At 44.4% G+C, this 15,195-nt stretch overlaps 1 protein-coding gene across 4 annotated transcripts in view; it reads right to left on the bottom strand.

Annotated features, from left to right (window-relative positions):
- Positions 1 to 15,195, bottom strand: part of ARHGEF12 (Rho guanine nucleotide exchange factor 12) — a 180,959-nt gene that overhangs the window by 92,454 nt on the left and 73,310 nt on the right. For 3 of the 4 annotated variants that reach the window (XM_083163061.1, XM_083163059.1, XM_083163062.1), the window contains 9 exons: positions 14,194 to 14,251; positions 11,989 to 12,146; positions 10,925 to 11,002; positions 8,381 to 8,497; positions 5,012 to 5,101; positions 4,015 to 4,086; positions 2,398 to 2,490; positions 2,102 to 2,215; positions 1,241 to 1,339 (listed from right to left, as the gene is read on the bottom strand). In XM_083163061.1, the coding sequence (XP_083019187.1) occupies positions 1,241 to 1,339; positions 2,102 to 2,215; positions 2,398 to 2,490; positions 4,015 to 4,086; positions 5,012 to 5,101; positions 8,381 to 8,497; positions 10,925 to 11,002; positions 11,989 to 12,146; positions 14,194 to 14,251 (879 nt within the window). The remainder of the gene's footprint in view (positions 1 to 1,240; positions 1,340 to 2,101; positions 2,216 to 2,397; positions 2,491 to 4,014; positions 4,087 to 5,011; positions 5,102 to 8,380; positions 8,498 to 10,924; positions 11,003 to 11,988; positions 12,147 to 14,193; positions 14,252 to 15,195) is intronic. The other variant, XM_083163060.1, reaches the window with a different exon arrangement.

Genomic DNA, 15,195 nt, shown 5'->3' on the forward strand with positions numbered 1-15,195 from the left:
TTCAGGCCCTGCTGACTCAATGGGGTTTATTCTGGTTCATTCGCATCCTTGTGAGTGAACCAGATCCCGCCTTGCGAATGGTGGTACGTCGGCCCACCATTCACAAGGTGCGTACGTTCGCAATGGTTGCTTTACATAAACATCCACTCGCATGCCACTTGTAATACTTATTGTAACAGTTACTGTTTTTCAATAACAGACTCCAACAGTTAATTCTTATTGGTAAGATCTGACAACCAGACTCTCTTATTGATAAGACACAATGGGGCAGATGTATGAAAGATCGTTATGGGGGAGAAGGGGTATCAGCGCACGTTATGTGCACTGATGCCGCTTCTCCCCCATGTATGATGGAGCCACCTCCCACATCTTTTGATAATTGCCACCATCGAAAGATGTGGAAGGTGCACGCATATGTAAGGTTGCTCTGAGCAATCTTACATATGCGTGTACGGCATGCAGTAACAATCCCGGCGGTCGGGATCCCGGCGTTCAGAATCCCGACCGCCGAAATGCCGACACATTCTCCCTCCGTGGGTGTCCACGACACCCCTGAAGGGAGAATAAATTAGTGTGCCGAGCCCGCTGCGTGGCGAGCCCGCAAGGGGGGGCGATCCACGTCCCCCCTTGTCGGCATTTCGGCTGTCGGGATTCCGGCGCCGGGATTCTGAACGCCGGGATCCCGACCGCCGGGATTCAATACTGAATCCGCGTGTACACTTGGGCGGAAGTGGGAGGTGAGATGACATTTGGTGTTGTCAGCTGCCCGCCCCCGCATGTCTGTCACGGCCTCATTAGCATGAAAACGTCCAGCATTCTCATGGGAACACCCATGAAACTCTGGGCGTTTCCATACGCAAATATCCCATATGCTATGCGAACAGTTTGTTCGCCGTGGACGCACGCACCCAGCGCATGCACAAGCAAGTGAACGCATGCGGCAATGCGAACAAATGTGCCTAAACGTGACCACAAAAATCCAGCATTTAATTTTTTGTACAACTTCAAAGTTTTTAGCCGTTGGTATATTTGGCGAGAAGGCAGATAATGGTCTGAGCACGTCAGGTTATATGAAGAACCTTTCAGTAGTTGTAAGACTCACACAGTTCTCCAGAGAGATTACATAATCTTGTTTAACAAAAAGATGGTTTTGGAACTGCCTATGAGCATGTGACTATAACTGGGCATCCAACAAGAGAAACTTGGCATCAGATCCATTTAAGTTGTGTCTCGCACTCACCGCTGTTCGTTCTAGGAAGAACTGGTAGAATTCCAGAAATACTCTGCGTGTCTCCTTCGAGTTAGTTTGCTGATAGAGATCGCCATACAAGTAGCAAAGCTGAGAAGAAAGAGGATCAGGTTAGCCTAGGAGCTAAGAGAGCTTACACTGGTCCCAGACTTGCAGAGCCTAAGTAGGTTCTAATGAGTCAAATACATGTATTTAAAAAAAAAACTCAAAGGGGAGTTGGGTATTCAATCCGGGATTCCAACTGTCTTAACTCCCTGACAGTCGGAATCCCGGGCTGTTTTCATTTCTTTCGACAGTAACTCGAAAGTCCGAATTCAATGTTCCAGCTACCGAGTGTCGGAAAGTCCGTGGATCAGCGAAAACAGTCACAGATGGTCAAAAAACGTCCGTGTATTCGACAATGCGCATCCGTTTCCGACAAAACAGATGGGAACTGACACCCTACAATGCTGTTAACGGCAGCATTGAATAGAAGTGCAGAAAATACCCATCGGGAAATATCAGCACAGATTGAATATCCCCCAAAGAGTAGATGTACTGTAGTAACCCATAGAAGCTAGTTTGCGTGTCTACTTTCCTGGGACTTTCTCCAGTGATGGGGATGGTGAAAACAAGACAATGAGATTTGCTGTGAACAATGTAACTACAGCCCCACAATGTGAATTATGAAATTACGCCGCTGCGGTGACGGATTACGCAACTCTCGGACCACAAAAAGAAAAGAAAAAGGTATGTGTGACCCATTCTAATCCCACCAATGAAAGCTGATATCCAGCCAATTGCCATGGGCTTCAGTACAACATAGCTCTCTGTAAATGAGCACTGTAGAGAGTCATTTGTTCCTTAACCTACCAAGGGTGCAGGGTCAAACTGGGACACCACATGGAATATGAAGACTGCAAGGTGAGCAGGGTGATACTTCAACAGGTCCATACTCTGGAAGCAGCTGCACTGATCAGTCACCTGCTGGGGTGATAAAGGAAATGGAGCTTTATTTTTTGACAAATCTATTTTGGGGTAGTGGACAGGAATAAAAAAAAAAATCTTAGAGATTTTGTGCCAAATGTAACCAGTGTCTCAAAGAGAAGAGAAAAATGATTAGTACTTATGAGAACTGTGATTTATCTTGATCTGCCCTTAATCATTACCTGTTCCGGTTCAGCGTCAAACTCCTCGTCCTCTGCGCCAATAATGGTCTGTGTAAGTCGGGTGGACGGACTTCCCATGCTGGACTGGGAATCCTGTGATAATGATAAGATGTAAGCAAATATGCAAAGCAAGTAAATAAAGTAATGTGTAATATCAGTAACTCTACTGACACCTGGCTTATTGTGTTAGCCAGCAACACATATACAGTATATCAGTTCTCCCTTTTACAGAAATGTCCTAATACCTCTCTGCTGCAGTTATGTCAAATGCCAGGTCATGTGAGAATTTACTAGCGTCTGACATCTTTTCTTGATGAAAGCAAGTCTTCGCCACCGTACAATGTGAATAGGATGAACAAGGTGACTGTGCCGATTAGTCTGATATATAACACTAGTGTGTCTGCGTGCGACTGAGTCACTGGGGTAAATTTACTACAGTGAGAGTTCTATTGAAAATGAGATGTTTCAACGGGACCAATCAGATTCTATTATCTTCTAGAAAGTGCTAAATAAATCAGAAAGAGTATCTGAATGGTTGCTATGGGCAAATTTCCATCTTGGTATATAAACCCCACTGAATCTATACATAAAAAGTGCCACAATGTATTCCCATGCAAGTTCTGTTTTGCTCCATTTACAGACTCAGATGTATTATAGCCACACAAGTCTCTACCGAGGAAGCATCTGTGCTGAAGTGCCAGTTCTCCTCCTCCTCCCCCCCCCCCCCAACATCGCACTGACCCATGCTGATGCACCGTGGTGTCTCTCCTCTCGGCCACTGAGCATGCAAGAACTTGCTACTCACAGGAGATTTTCAACGCAACCCAGAGCCGGCACCGCCTCAACCATCCCTTTCCCTGCTGAGGTGTATGGGCAACAACATTTGCAGCTATCAAAATCAATAGCTGCCAGTGTCTGAATGCTCAGTGCTACAGATTGTTCCTACACTGCCCCGGCATATTGGCGTGCTTGCAGATAGCAGTGACGATATGGATACTGTCACAGAGAACACTTCTGTTCGTTCATACATGGGGGGAGAATTGGTATCATCACCCATAACAGCACTGATACCGCTTCTTCCCTGTAATAAATCTACCCCTTAATCTCACACAATATTCAATAGTCTCACATCTAATTAATCAGCACAGTCTCCCTGTGTCCTGATAACATCGCCTTGTGACAAAGACGCGTGTTCGACGCCCGGCACTATCAGAGTTGCACCGAACCTGGCGGCTCACTGACGCCAGGTGCCTCGCTCGTATTGCGGCTAGATGTAGGAGCACACATCTGTGCACAATATATTTGCACATCTCTTCTTGCTCACCAACGGTGCACAAGTTTTGCATGTAATTCTACTACTAGCGGCGTTTCTGAAGCAATGGATGGCACTGTAAGGTACACACTGGCCAAGCAATCAGTGGACGCCATTTTTAAGAGTAAGTAAAATGATGTCTTCAAGGTATTTTATCAGAGCTTCCGGAAGTCCAATCAAAGTGTTTCTGCGATACGCCATGTTATTAGATGCACAATATAAAATTCCAATTCCTTCCATATTGAGTCTTCCCTGCCACATGCAGTGAGCATTACGGACAGGGATAATGAACATTGCGCACGTACTGTATCCTGACACTCGCTCTTCTCTGGGCTTTCCTCCGATAAACTCTTTTCCCGCTGTCCGCTACCTGGGGTCTGTGGAGACAGATGTGGGACTAACTCATTATGTACAGCAATACCAGGCCTCACTAGAGGGAAACATCGGAAAATAATGGCAGAACGAGTAAGCAAAAACATCAAGTGAAACCTAAAAAGCAGCAATGCTGTGCCCTGTTTCGTCACCGCAATCAATTCAGGGCCTATGCTCAATCATAATCTATGCGCAGATCAGTGATGTAATGTAAAGGTGCTCCTGTTATGGTTGATAAAACTAGACCATAAACATGTCGTCATCACCTCCAATAGCGGGGGCCATTGGATCATTAAATTGCCATGGAGACAGAACACCCCAAGTGGGCATGAGCGCTTTCCCCACTATACACATCACCTCTGCCTCAGCGCCCTCTAGTGCTGGTGGTTATGTAATATCATGTTTAACCAAGTCATTGATTGGCTTCAGAGAAATGCTGATTAATAGCATGGAAATTACACAATTCTTTAAAAAAAAACAATCAAAAACACAACAGCATCTGAGCATAAGAACTACAATATCAGCAGAGGAATAAGATGCTCAGAAGTGCGTACAGCCTTAAACCTCAATGAGCTAGAGCAGAAATGAGGAGATGGTTATAGAAAAGCAATACACAAACAGGATACAATGCAACGCTATAATATTCTTAAGGTGCCCATACACGTTACAATTATTGTATACAATATCGCATCAATATTGCTGCACACACTTTTTTTACTAGATCTTATCGCTAAACCGAAATGCGATGAGATACGATATTGTATACAATAATTGTAACGTGTATGGGCACCTTTACAGAAACAAGCCTATACAATAATTCATTAAAGGCCCCCCACGCACTTGTGGGTATAAAGGAGAACAGCCAAACACCGTATCTGTATGTAATTTCTATTTATTTTTGGAGACCACTGTAATGGGCACAGTACTCACATCTGTAACAGTGCTACTTGGCAGCGACCCATCTCCAATAATGTAATCAGTGCGTTCTTGGTCATACGAGTCTGTTTCAAGCTCATTAATCTGCAAAAAGTCATAGACATGCTTAACGACCATGTTATGTATCATTCCAACATTTATACACGGGTGACAGGATGACTTTCTGGTTATGGATAAAGCTAGGTACACACTTATACAACCACACACCACATTTTGTCTGATATTGTACAATCGCATCGGTTTAATATCAGAAAGCCTGTGGAACCGGATCTTCGGATGAGACCAGTTTGCTTCCGATAAAAAACATGATCTGACGGGAATACACACTTTACTGTACAAATGATAAATGTGTTCGGAATCAAAAGGTCTGTCCAATGATTCTCTCGGTGTGTACCAAGCTTTAGTCAGCCAGGGAGAATGGCTACACTTTTCTATGGGAACATTGGAGCAGATGTATGAAGCCTGGTAAAGTAATAAAGTGGAAGATGATAACGCACCAGCCAATCAACTCCTAACACAGCTGATTGGCTGGTGCATTAACAACTTCCACTTTAGTAGGCTTAATGCATCTGCCCCATTGTGATTTACTGCCATAAGTAGAAGGTCTGTAACCTGGTCTTCCTCAAGCTAGGTAGACACTGGATGATAGATCATCTGATCTAACATATGGATCGGTGGAAAACATCGCTGAGGAGGGCTATGCTGTTCCATGCAGCATGATCACTTCCTGTATTCTATTGCTGCCATCGCACTTGTCCATCACAGCTCCCCTGCCACGTCCTGTCTGCAGCGATGTCGCTGTGCACACACTTTGCTTAGTATGTACCCAGCTTTAGTCAGTCAAGTCTGTGTCAATGTCGCATGTATGGAATTAGCACTTGCGCACTGATGACTAGGGGATGGACAAATAAAAAAGCCCTAAAAAACAACAAAATACGATGTAAATAACTAATTAAGGTGTGTATTTAAAAAATAATTGTGTAAAAACAGTAACGTAGTAATGGCCTCCATGATTATATTGGGGCAATGTCCGATGCTCACACGGACAGATCTGCCAGATATTGTAATCAGGAATATTAATTATGTTTGTTTATCAAATATGATTCCCCAATTCCACATTGCAAATCAGGCCTTTTGGTACTTCTTTACTTCCACGGCGCCAGCATGGCGCCGCGCTACTTCCGGGTTACGCTCGCCACAAACTAAGTAAAATAAACGAAGTTAACGCCATGCCAACATGGATAGTTCATACCTCCACTATCCATGTTGGCATGGAGTTGATTTTAATTAGCGTGGCGAGCGTAGCGAGCCACCGAGCCCGCAGCGTGGGCGAGCGAAGCGAGCCCCGCAAGGGGACTCTGACGCGCGCCGCCATGCTGGCGCCGTGAAAGTAAAGAAGTACCGGCCTTTTTAACAAGTTTCATTTCTCCAATTATCATTGGCCGCCAATTGTCAGTGCCAGCGGATCAGGAAAACGGGCAACCTCATGTATGGGGGCCATTAGCCATGGTTTAGTTTCATTCTTTTAAACTTATTTGCACTGAACAAACATGTTGGGGACATACAGGGCCTGATGCACTAAGCTTGAAAAGTGATAAAATGGAGAGTAATAAACCACCAAGCAATCAGCTCCTACATGCCATGTCACCGGCTGTGTTTGAAAAATGAAAGATAGGAGCTGATTGGTTGGTGGTTTATCACTCTCCATTTTATCACTTTTCAAGGGATGCAGTTACAATCCTGGCGGTCGGGATCCCGGCGTTCAGAATCCTGACGCCGGAATCCCGACCGCCGAAATGCCGACACTTTCTCCCTCCGTGGGTGTCCACGACACCCCTGGAGGGAAAATAAATTAGTGTGCCGAGCAAAGCGAGGCACCGGGCCCGCTGCGTAGCGAGCGCAGCGAGCCCGCAAGGGGGGGCGTTCCACGTCCCCCCCTTGTCGGCATTTCGGCTGTCGGGATTCCAGCGTCGGGATTCTGAACGCCGGGATCCCGACCGCCGGGATTCAATACTGAATCCCTTTTCAAGGCCAAGTACACCTCGCCCTTAATCTCTGCCATTATTTCCAAATAACAGCAGTTCAGTGTTCAATCCCGGCCGGAACTCGCCATCCCAGCCAGAATTCATCTGCGGCAGACTCGTTTCCCTTATCGCTATGGAGGCGAGTCTGTATGGTCGGAAACGGACGTCAACTGTCAAATTTTTTTTTTTTTTTTTTAAATAAACCGGTGCGGCTTTCCGACACTAGACTGTCGAAACATTGAATACAGACTGTCGAGATCATGTCGGAAGCTGGCAAAAATGACTGGGATTCAGACTATTGTGATGTTCCGACAGTTGGAATCCCGGATTTAATAACCCCCAGTGTGTGTTACACCACTTGTGCATGAGCTATTTTGCGGCAATTTTTTTTTTTTTTACCAATGTGTCGTTTTACTCGCAATATATATGTGTTATTAAATATTACAGCCACATAGCTGCTGTGTACAGGGAAGGAGATATTAGTTTTGGGTTCTGGCAGACGTCAGCTTTCTGTAAAGCATGACAGCAGAGCAGAGGGTGCAATGAATTCTTGGATCTGTACTATGCTTCATTGACTGATTAATGCAGAAAATGCGCGACACCTGAGGAGGAAGCGGCCCAGGCAATACCTCTGCCAACACAAAAGGTTAAGAACTGGGTTAGGGCGAGCGTTCCAGTCTGGTCAGCAGAGCGTGCACTCGCACATTTGGCTGAGGTCTTGCTTAATTCCTTAACTCTGCTCCGAAAGGAGACAGGACGCATTCATTTTTATTTCTTACAGTGAATTATGGAAACGAGAAAAAAAAGGCTCAAGTTTTAAAACTGATCTCGTGCATTTCCATAAAAGTGCACTGATCATTAACCCTTTAAATGCAAACATCTCTGTGAGACGCGCAAAAATATCTGCAAAAAATGCCAACATCTCTGTGAGAGATGCGCAAAATATCGGGTAAAAATGCCAACATCTCTATGGAGGTGCGCAAAATATCGGGTAAAAATGCCAACATCTCTATGGAGGTGCGCAAAATATCGGGTAAAAATGCCAGCGTCGCTAACATCAAATTTTTTTTTTAAATGGTGATTCGGTTCATGAACTGATGAGTGCTCTTAAGCTTGCAGCCCACTTTACAGGACCCCATTTCTCTGCACGTACTACTCTATAACCCTGAATTTAAAGAAGCCAGCAACAGCTTTTACTTCAAAAAGCTCAAACTGGTTTGAACCTAGACTATATTATACTGTAACTAACGGCAACTACTGCAAACAGTGTGAGCTGATCACCAGCATGCCAGTACATGGCACCACAGTAGCAGAGGTTGGTGTCCTCTCCAATACTTACCTGGGTTAGGTGTTTGGACTTCAATAACTCCTGAAGCTGATGTATGTGTTTGTGGGTGTCTTGAATATCCTTGTGGAGCTGTGTGGATGGTGAGCTGTTGTATGCCTCCTGTGAAAACTACAAATCAAAGACAACATTGGACAGATGTAAGATGAAGGAGTAGGTTTCACCACTCACTAACCTCCACCGATACTAGAACACACCACAATGTGGTACCACACTGCTGTCACTTCCACCTGTGCTGACCAGATATTGCAAGTGGCTCAACACGGAGATCACCAACCGTTACGCAAAGGTACTAAAAAAACCAAAACACTTAGGATTCCAGACTCACTAATGCCGTGTTATCACTGCGAGTGAGAAAGACACGGCTTTTACCCGGCATTAAAATGCCGGGGACTGCCGTGCTGGACCCCCGTTCTCACTGCAAGGCAAATTCCCAGGTGAAGAAGTTCTACCTGGGAAATTTGCCTTTACACATGCGTTTTTCGGCAGTGTGAACAGGTCAACCCATGTCTGCATACCCGGATCTCAGACACGGGTAAAAAGAAGGGTTTTACCAGTGTATAAGATCCAGATATGCGACTCGTTCACACTGCAAAAAATCCTGTGTTAAAAGGCAAATTCCAGGGTCCACATGCTAGACCCGGAAATTTGGCTGCAGTGAGAACGGGGTATTAATGTCCTTCCTTCTTACTAACTTGCATAAAGGACAGGAATACAGGTCAAGCATCCCTTATCTAAATTATACTCACCTGGTCACTCCCCGGTCCCCCCGACGTCCACCGGGTCTTCAAAGATACCAAAGATGCATTGCAAAGGTGACGCCATGTCACTGGTACACCCGCGCAATGCATCCTTGGAACCAGGGATGCCCCTAAAGACGAACCAGATGGCCGCCATGGATGTCGGGCAACCGCCAGGGGACCCGGTGAGTATGAAAATTGGTTTTCTAAATATTCTGGTTTTCATATATCCAGCTACTCGACCTTCAAAAACAGATTCAAGACTTTCCTGTTTACTCAAGCATTTCTGTAACCATATTCACACAAGTATTGTTTCTGAAAAGCTTTTATGTACTTCATCTTTTGAGAGCCTTGAGTCCTACTAAAGAAAGACTGCTACATTGATAATATTAGTAGTAGCAGCATCTAAATCCCTAGTCTATCTTCCATGTATATCAACCATATTTTCTGCCGCTCTCAAGACGGTGATGGCTAACCTTGACACTCCAGCTGTTCTTGAACTACACATCCCAGCATGCCCTGCTACAGTTTTACTATTTGGCCATGCAAAAACTGATGCAGGGCATGCTGGGATGTGTAGTTCAAGAACAGTTGGAGTGTCAAGGTTAGCCATCACTGATCTAAGATAATCCTTAGGACCATAATAAAGACATCTCTGTAATCATTGTGACACCTGGTGAATAAAGTGTAACACACTGTCTTTATCTCTATGTTTATGCTGTAACCCGTCTACACTACACTCTAATAGCTGCCATAAGCAACCGTACGAGAATATCCCTCTCCATCCGAAACTGTATTATCTCTTGGGCCTTATTCATAATCTCACTCATCTTTACAAGGCTTCATTCATACCCTTTACATAATCCCCACACCTCAGCCATTAAGCAAAATATCTAGAATCTCTTATACTTATAGAAACAAGGACATCTTCAATAAAAATTCCATAACATGGAGCCAAATTAGCCCCCATAGTTGTACCTTGGTTCTGAAATAGAATGAATTTTAGTTTAAAAAAAAAAAAAAAGCAGCTTTCAAGCCTAAGCGGGATCAACTTTACTAAATAAATAAAAAAAAATGATTCCCTCCCAAGGAATCTTGTTTAACAGACTGAGGGGCAGATTTATTAAGCTCGCTGAAGTGATAAACTGTCTGGTTTTTATCACCGGCCAATCAGCTCCTATCTGTCATTTTTCAAACCAAGCCTCTAACTTCACAGGTAGCAGCTGATTGGCCGGTGATAAAAAACAGACAGTTTATCACTTCACCAAGCTTAATAAATCTACCCCACAATACCGTCTCAGAAACAGATGTGGAAAACATTCTAGGTGAATACTTTGGGTGTGGGTATCATAGGCTCAACAGTTTTTAGGTCGATCCCAAAAGGCTGACCGACAAAAACACAGAAATGGTCAACACAGGAGACGATCAACACGGGTTGTATTTTTGCCCCCTTTTGTTTTGTGCCAATTCGTAGATTTTAGTATATGGACCACTTCGCTCGCCATGCTTCGGGTAACAGGCCTCGCTCCGCTACGGTTGTGCTTGGCAACTTTACCGTTCCCAGCCAGAGTCCATGCTATAGTATGAAAAGGTTTCTTGTTTTAAAAAAACTCCTGTCAAACTTATACATGTATCGACCTTTTTATCATGTTGACCATATGGTGTTGGACCAACAAAGCACTCTGCACCAATCATCTGGATGCCAAATACTACAAACCTTCTGCCCATAACTGCTCGAAATGTACCAGGAAACCATGTGTACTGTAAGATAAGTGGGTATGTTCTGGACCATACTAACCTGCAGCTGCTCCTTTTCCTTCTGAAGCATTTTCTTTAAGATTTCAAACTTCTGGTTCTGTACAAAATTGTTCTCCTCCTAACAGAGGAAAGGAGAGGGAAAAAAAAAAGTCTGAATTGGGAAAGAAACTCATAGGGGGTGATTCAATTCAGCACCATGGACGTCCATCCATCACCGGCCTCGCATCTGTAGGGCCGGTTTCACACACACCGGCTCCTGCCGGACGGTGAAATCTTGCACGGACAGGGAGCCGTGTCGCACACATTAGTTGTTAATGGACACTATTGTGTCTATTTACACGGGATGGCCACGACACGGCCGCACGGTTGCAGCCGGATCCCGCCACTGGAAGGGACGGCTGCCGGGCTGTGGCCATCCCCTCCATGATAATCTACTGTGTGCGGCACGGCTCTCTGGACGTGTGGGATTTCACCATCCGGCAGGAGCCAGAGTGTGTGAAACCGGCCTAGCAGTGCGTATGAAACCTGCAATGCCAGAGGTACTGTGACTTGCTGACAAGTGCACTGCCAGGTATTGTAGCTGTGTCGGTTAGTACTGTACAAGTGAATAAATTCTCCCTATGTATGGTTAGACATTTTCTCTATTAGACAAGCAATATAGGTTTCGGAAAAACTAAGTGACTTCTCCAATGTTACAAGAAGCATTATAGACACTAGCTGGTGTGTAGAGGGGTCCCCTATCTTATGTACAATACATTAATGTGGCATATAGTGTATAGTCTGGATAACCATTAAGGGGCTAACTGTAAAGGGGCTAAGGCCACGCAATGTAGTATTTAGGTTGTCCGCTGTAATGGTTGGCCAAGCCTTTGCAGTGGCTGGCCACACCCCCTGTGGCAGCTGGTCATACCCCTTAAGCAATGGCCTCTACCACAGTATTTCCCCAGTATTGCTACATAGCCCAATCCAGCACTGCATGGCATACATGGTAGTGAATATCTTCGTTCCAATAGCTAAGCTTTTCTACATTAATTCTTCTGATAATCTTCTTATTGTATAAGAAAAAAAAAAGTAATACACACATTAATAATAAAGAGTACTTACGCCTATTAGTACAGGGCTGGTTATTCTGTCTAGGTGCCCATGGTTCACGGAGGAGTAAGGTGACGTGTGCAGTGGGGTGAAGGGATCCCCATCAGATAGAGGGATGTGAGGAGACCCAGGAGGCCGACCTTGAACTGTGAGAGCAACATAGGATCCAGCTGTGGGAAGAGCACATGCCACACATGACCAAATGTGATACTGGACGACACAACACCTCAATTGACTTCCAGCAGCCTTGTTAACACACATTTAAGTCTCTTAATTGCAGCAATGATTGTAATGTATTCATCTCTATTACACGGTCAGCACATGAATCATTGCACATAACCTACAGCAGAAGCTCAATCAGCACCAAAATCTGCTTTCAGATTAAATGACCATCAACAATCAATATTATTGGTGTGGTACCAGTGTTATCTTCCTTCTTTACTCCGGGCACACTAGAGGCAGCCATCTTTGAGATCCACTAACCCAAGAGGAGGTTGGAGAATGGGAGACCCAAGCACTGGGGTGCATGCTGTATTTAAAAAGGTTATATAGGGAAATCCATCCGTGGGCAGAATGTCATGCCACTAAGGGCCAATTGCTAATAGACCGCCTTAGGTGCACCCATTAGAGTAAATTCTAGGTACAAGTAAGGTGAAAGAAAACGACCCTCTTTGTTTGGGGCACTCCGTCTAGTATAGGTCATTTCAAATATAACATTTATTAATACAATTCTAAATGCATTCAGTCAACTGAGACCTATAGAAACAAAAGACATACATACAGAAATAACCAAAATGGTAGTACTAGGTCTGGATCAACAATAACTTTATCGGAACAACGTAATAGTAAGAGATTGACAGCGTTGCGGGATGCCGGACAATCTTGGATGTTTTGTTAAAGCAGAAATCCTTTATAAAGCAAAACCATGCCTTCTAAATGATTGAATCTTTAAAAAAAAAAAACCAAGATTGTCCAGCATCCCGCACCTCCAACAATTGCGGACATTTTCACCCATGCCGATTGGACCCCCAAAGAAAGAAGTGCAATGGCATGGGAGAAAATGTAGCCAAAAACAGTCGAAAACACCCGTGATTGAAAAAAAAATTTGCCCGGAATTGAATACCTTCATCCAATTCAGGTTAGGAACTCAAACATACATGAACATTAATAAGAAGAAAAAATGCTCATCTATAAGTCGCAGATGTACCCAACCCATTTCGTCCAGATGGAGCCATGTCTCATCCCTTGAATTCCTCTGGGGATCAGACATCGATCCATCTGTACAAAATGCACTGGGTATATCTGAGACTTTCAGATAAGCGTTTTTTCTTCCTATTAATGTATATTTATCTGCTTCTAACCTGAAATGGATTACACTATGGGTGTGTGTTTATTTTATGCTTTTATAACATAGGTATTTCCATTGAACCTGTTTAAATCACATTGATTATAAATTCATGTGGATCATATTAAAGATATGAGATGAGATGAATTTCCGTATTCATATTCATATGGTACGAGTTCACTTTTCTCCCTCTTGTGCACATCGGTGACACTCAGCACAGTATTGCACTAGGAGGCGCCCTTGTCAATTTTACTATACTACAGACTGGTGGAGGTGGTGTACATCTGGACCAGGAGCTTGGATTTTCCTTGGCTATTTATTTATTAACATTAAATGTACAGTTATAGCACCTAATTTTTTGTACACATCTACACACACGTTTGTCAAAAAAAAAAAATTGCTGATGACTGGTTGAGCAAAATCCAACCTGTTTGGAATCCTCGTTTCATCCAACGCAACCAAAAATGATTGGATTTTTAAAATGTAAGATTTTGAAGCCCATGTGCTAAAGTAGCGCAAAACTGCACTTTGCCAACAGGACCTGGGGCAACGTCATCATCTGGGGGGAAGAGTAACCAGGCCTGAAGCATGGTGAGGGTACGATGGAAGCCAAGTACCTAAAAATAATCTAAATTTGGGAGGGGGGGGGGGGGGGGGGGGGGAGACAAAAAACTTTAAGGGCATGAAAGCACTCCCCATGTCTGTGTCCCTAAGGGGAAGGGAAACTAGGATCAACCACGGGATCACAGATCTCCAACCTGAGTGGTATTAGCTTCCAGAGACCTTACTTTCCTTAAGTTCCTGTGTGAGTTTATTGCCACGCAGACCTTTATTATAATGTGCACAGTAATTAGAAAATTGAAGAAACTCACACTTAATGAGCTTTACCACCTCAAGATGATTGGAGTGTGTGACCAGTGTTCCGTTAACCTGGAAAAGAATGAAGAAGCAGAATATAAGGCATAAGCAGAAATACATACATCTGTGCAAACATAAGATTACTTTTTGCATAGAAGGAAACCGTGTCTCCCTTTACATCCAGCACACAAAGCTGGGATGGGTTGGAGCCACCTTCCAGACCTAGTTCTGTTCATATATTTAATAAAAGACTCTAGATCAGGCTTGTCCAAACTGTGGCCCTCCAGCTGTTGTTAAACTACACATCCCAGCATGCCTTGCCATCGTTTTAGTATTCCCTAATAGCAAAACTGTGGCAAGGCATGATGGGACTTGCAGTTTCACAACAGCTGGAGGGCCATCGTTTGGACATGCCTGCTCTAGATGATTCCCAATGTGTGCCATGGTTCATACAAATTGCTGATTAGTGATCCATTTAACGCAGAGTGAGCGCATATAAGTTAGTCTTGACTGACATATTTGCGCCATCTGTGCCCAAAAACAGGGTGGTTGGCTGATGTCCTGTGACGTCAGCTGCCCGTCCCTGGCAGGCGGCTGCCTGTGTACGTTTGCACAGGGAAGCCCAGCGATTTTCTGGGTGCACCCAGCATTTTCGTGGGTATGCCCAGAAAACGTTGGACGTCCCCATGCAAACGCCCCCTGCCCGCCTCCATCCCAGGCCCCCTTGTGCGAATCCCTCAGCGACCCTGTACAAGACCCTGAAGGCGGCCGCACAGCAGCCATGCACATGTGCAGAGAGCAAACATCAGTCCCGGATGGGAATACGCCAGATATTACGTCAGATCAGAAGTAGGCCCTTCATGCAGTAATGAGGGCAGTGAACATGACAAATGTGCACAGGATTCTATACAACATTATCGGGCACTGATGAGATGTTCCCCACAGTAGCAATAGCAATTCTCATGTTCTAATAAATAATAGACGGTGTGCATGGATTTCAGACCAATGTCATGAGG

The sequence above is a fragment of the Crinia signifera genome, chromosome 19 (genome assembly GCF_055691185.1).
Source record: "Crinia signifera chromosome 19, ASM5569118v1, whole genome shotgun sequence".
Taxonomy (NCBI): domain Eukaryota; kingdom Metazoa; phylum Chordata; class Amphibia; order Anura; family Myobatrachidae; genus Crinia; species Crinia signifera.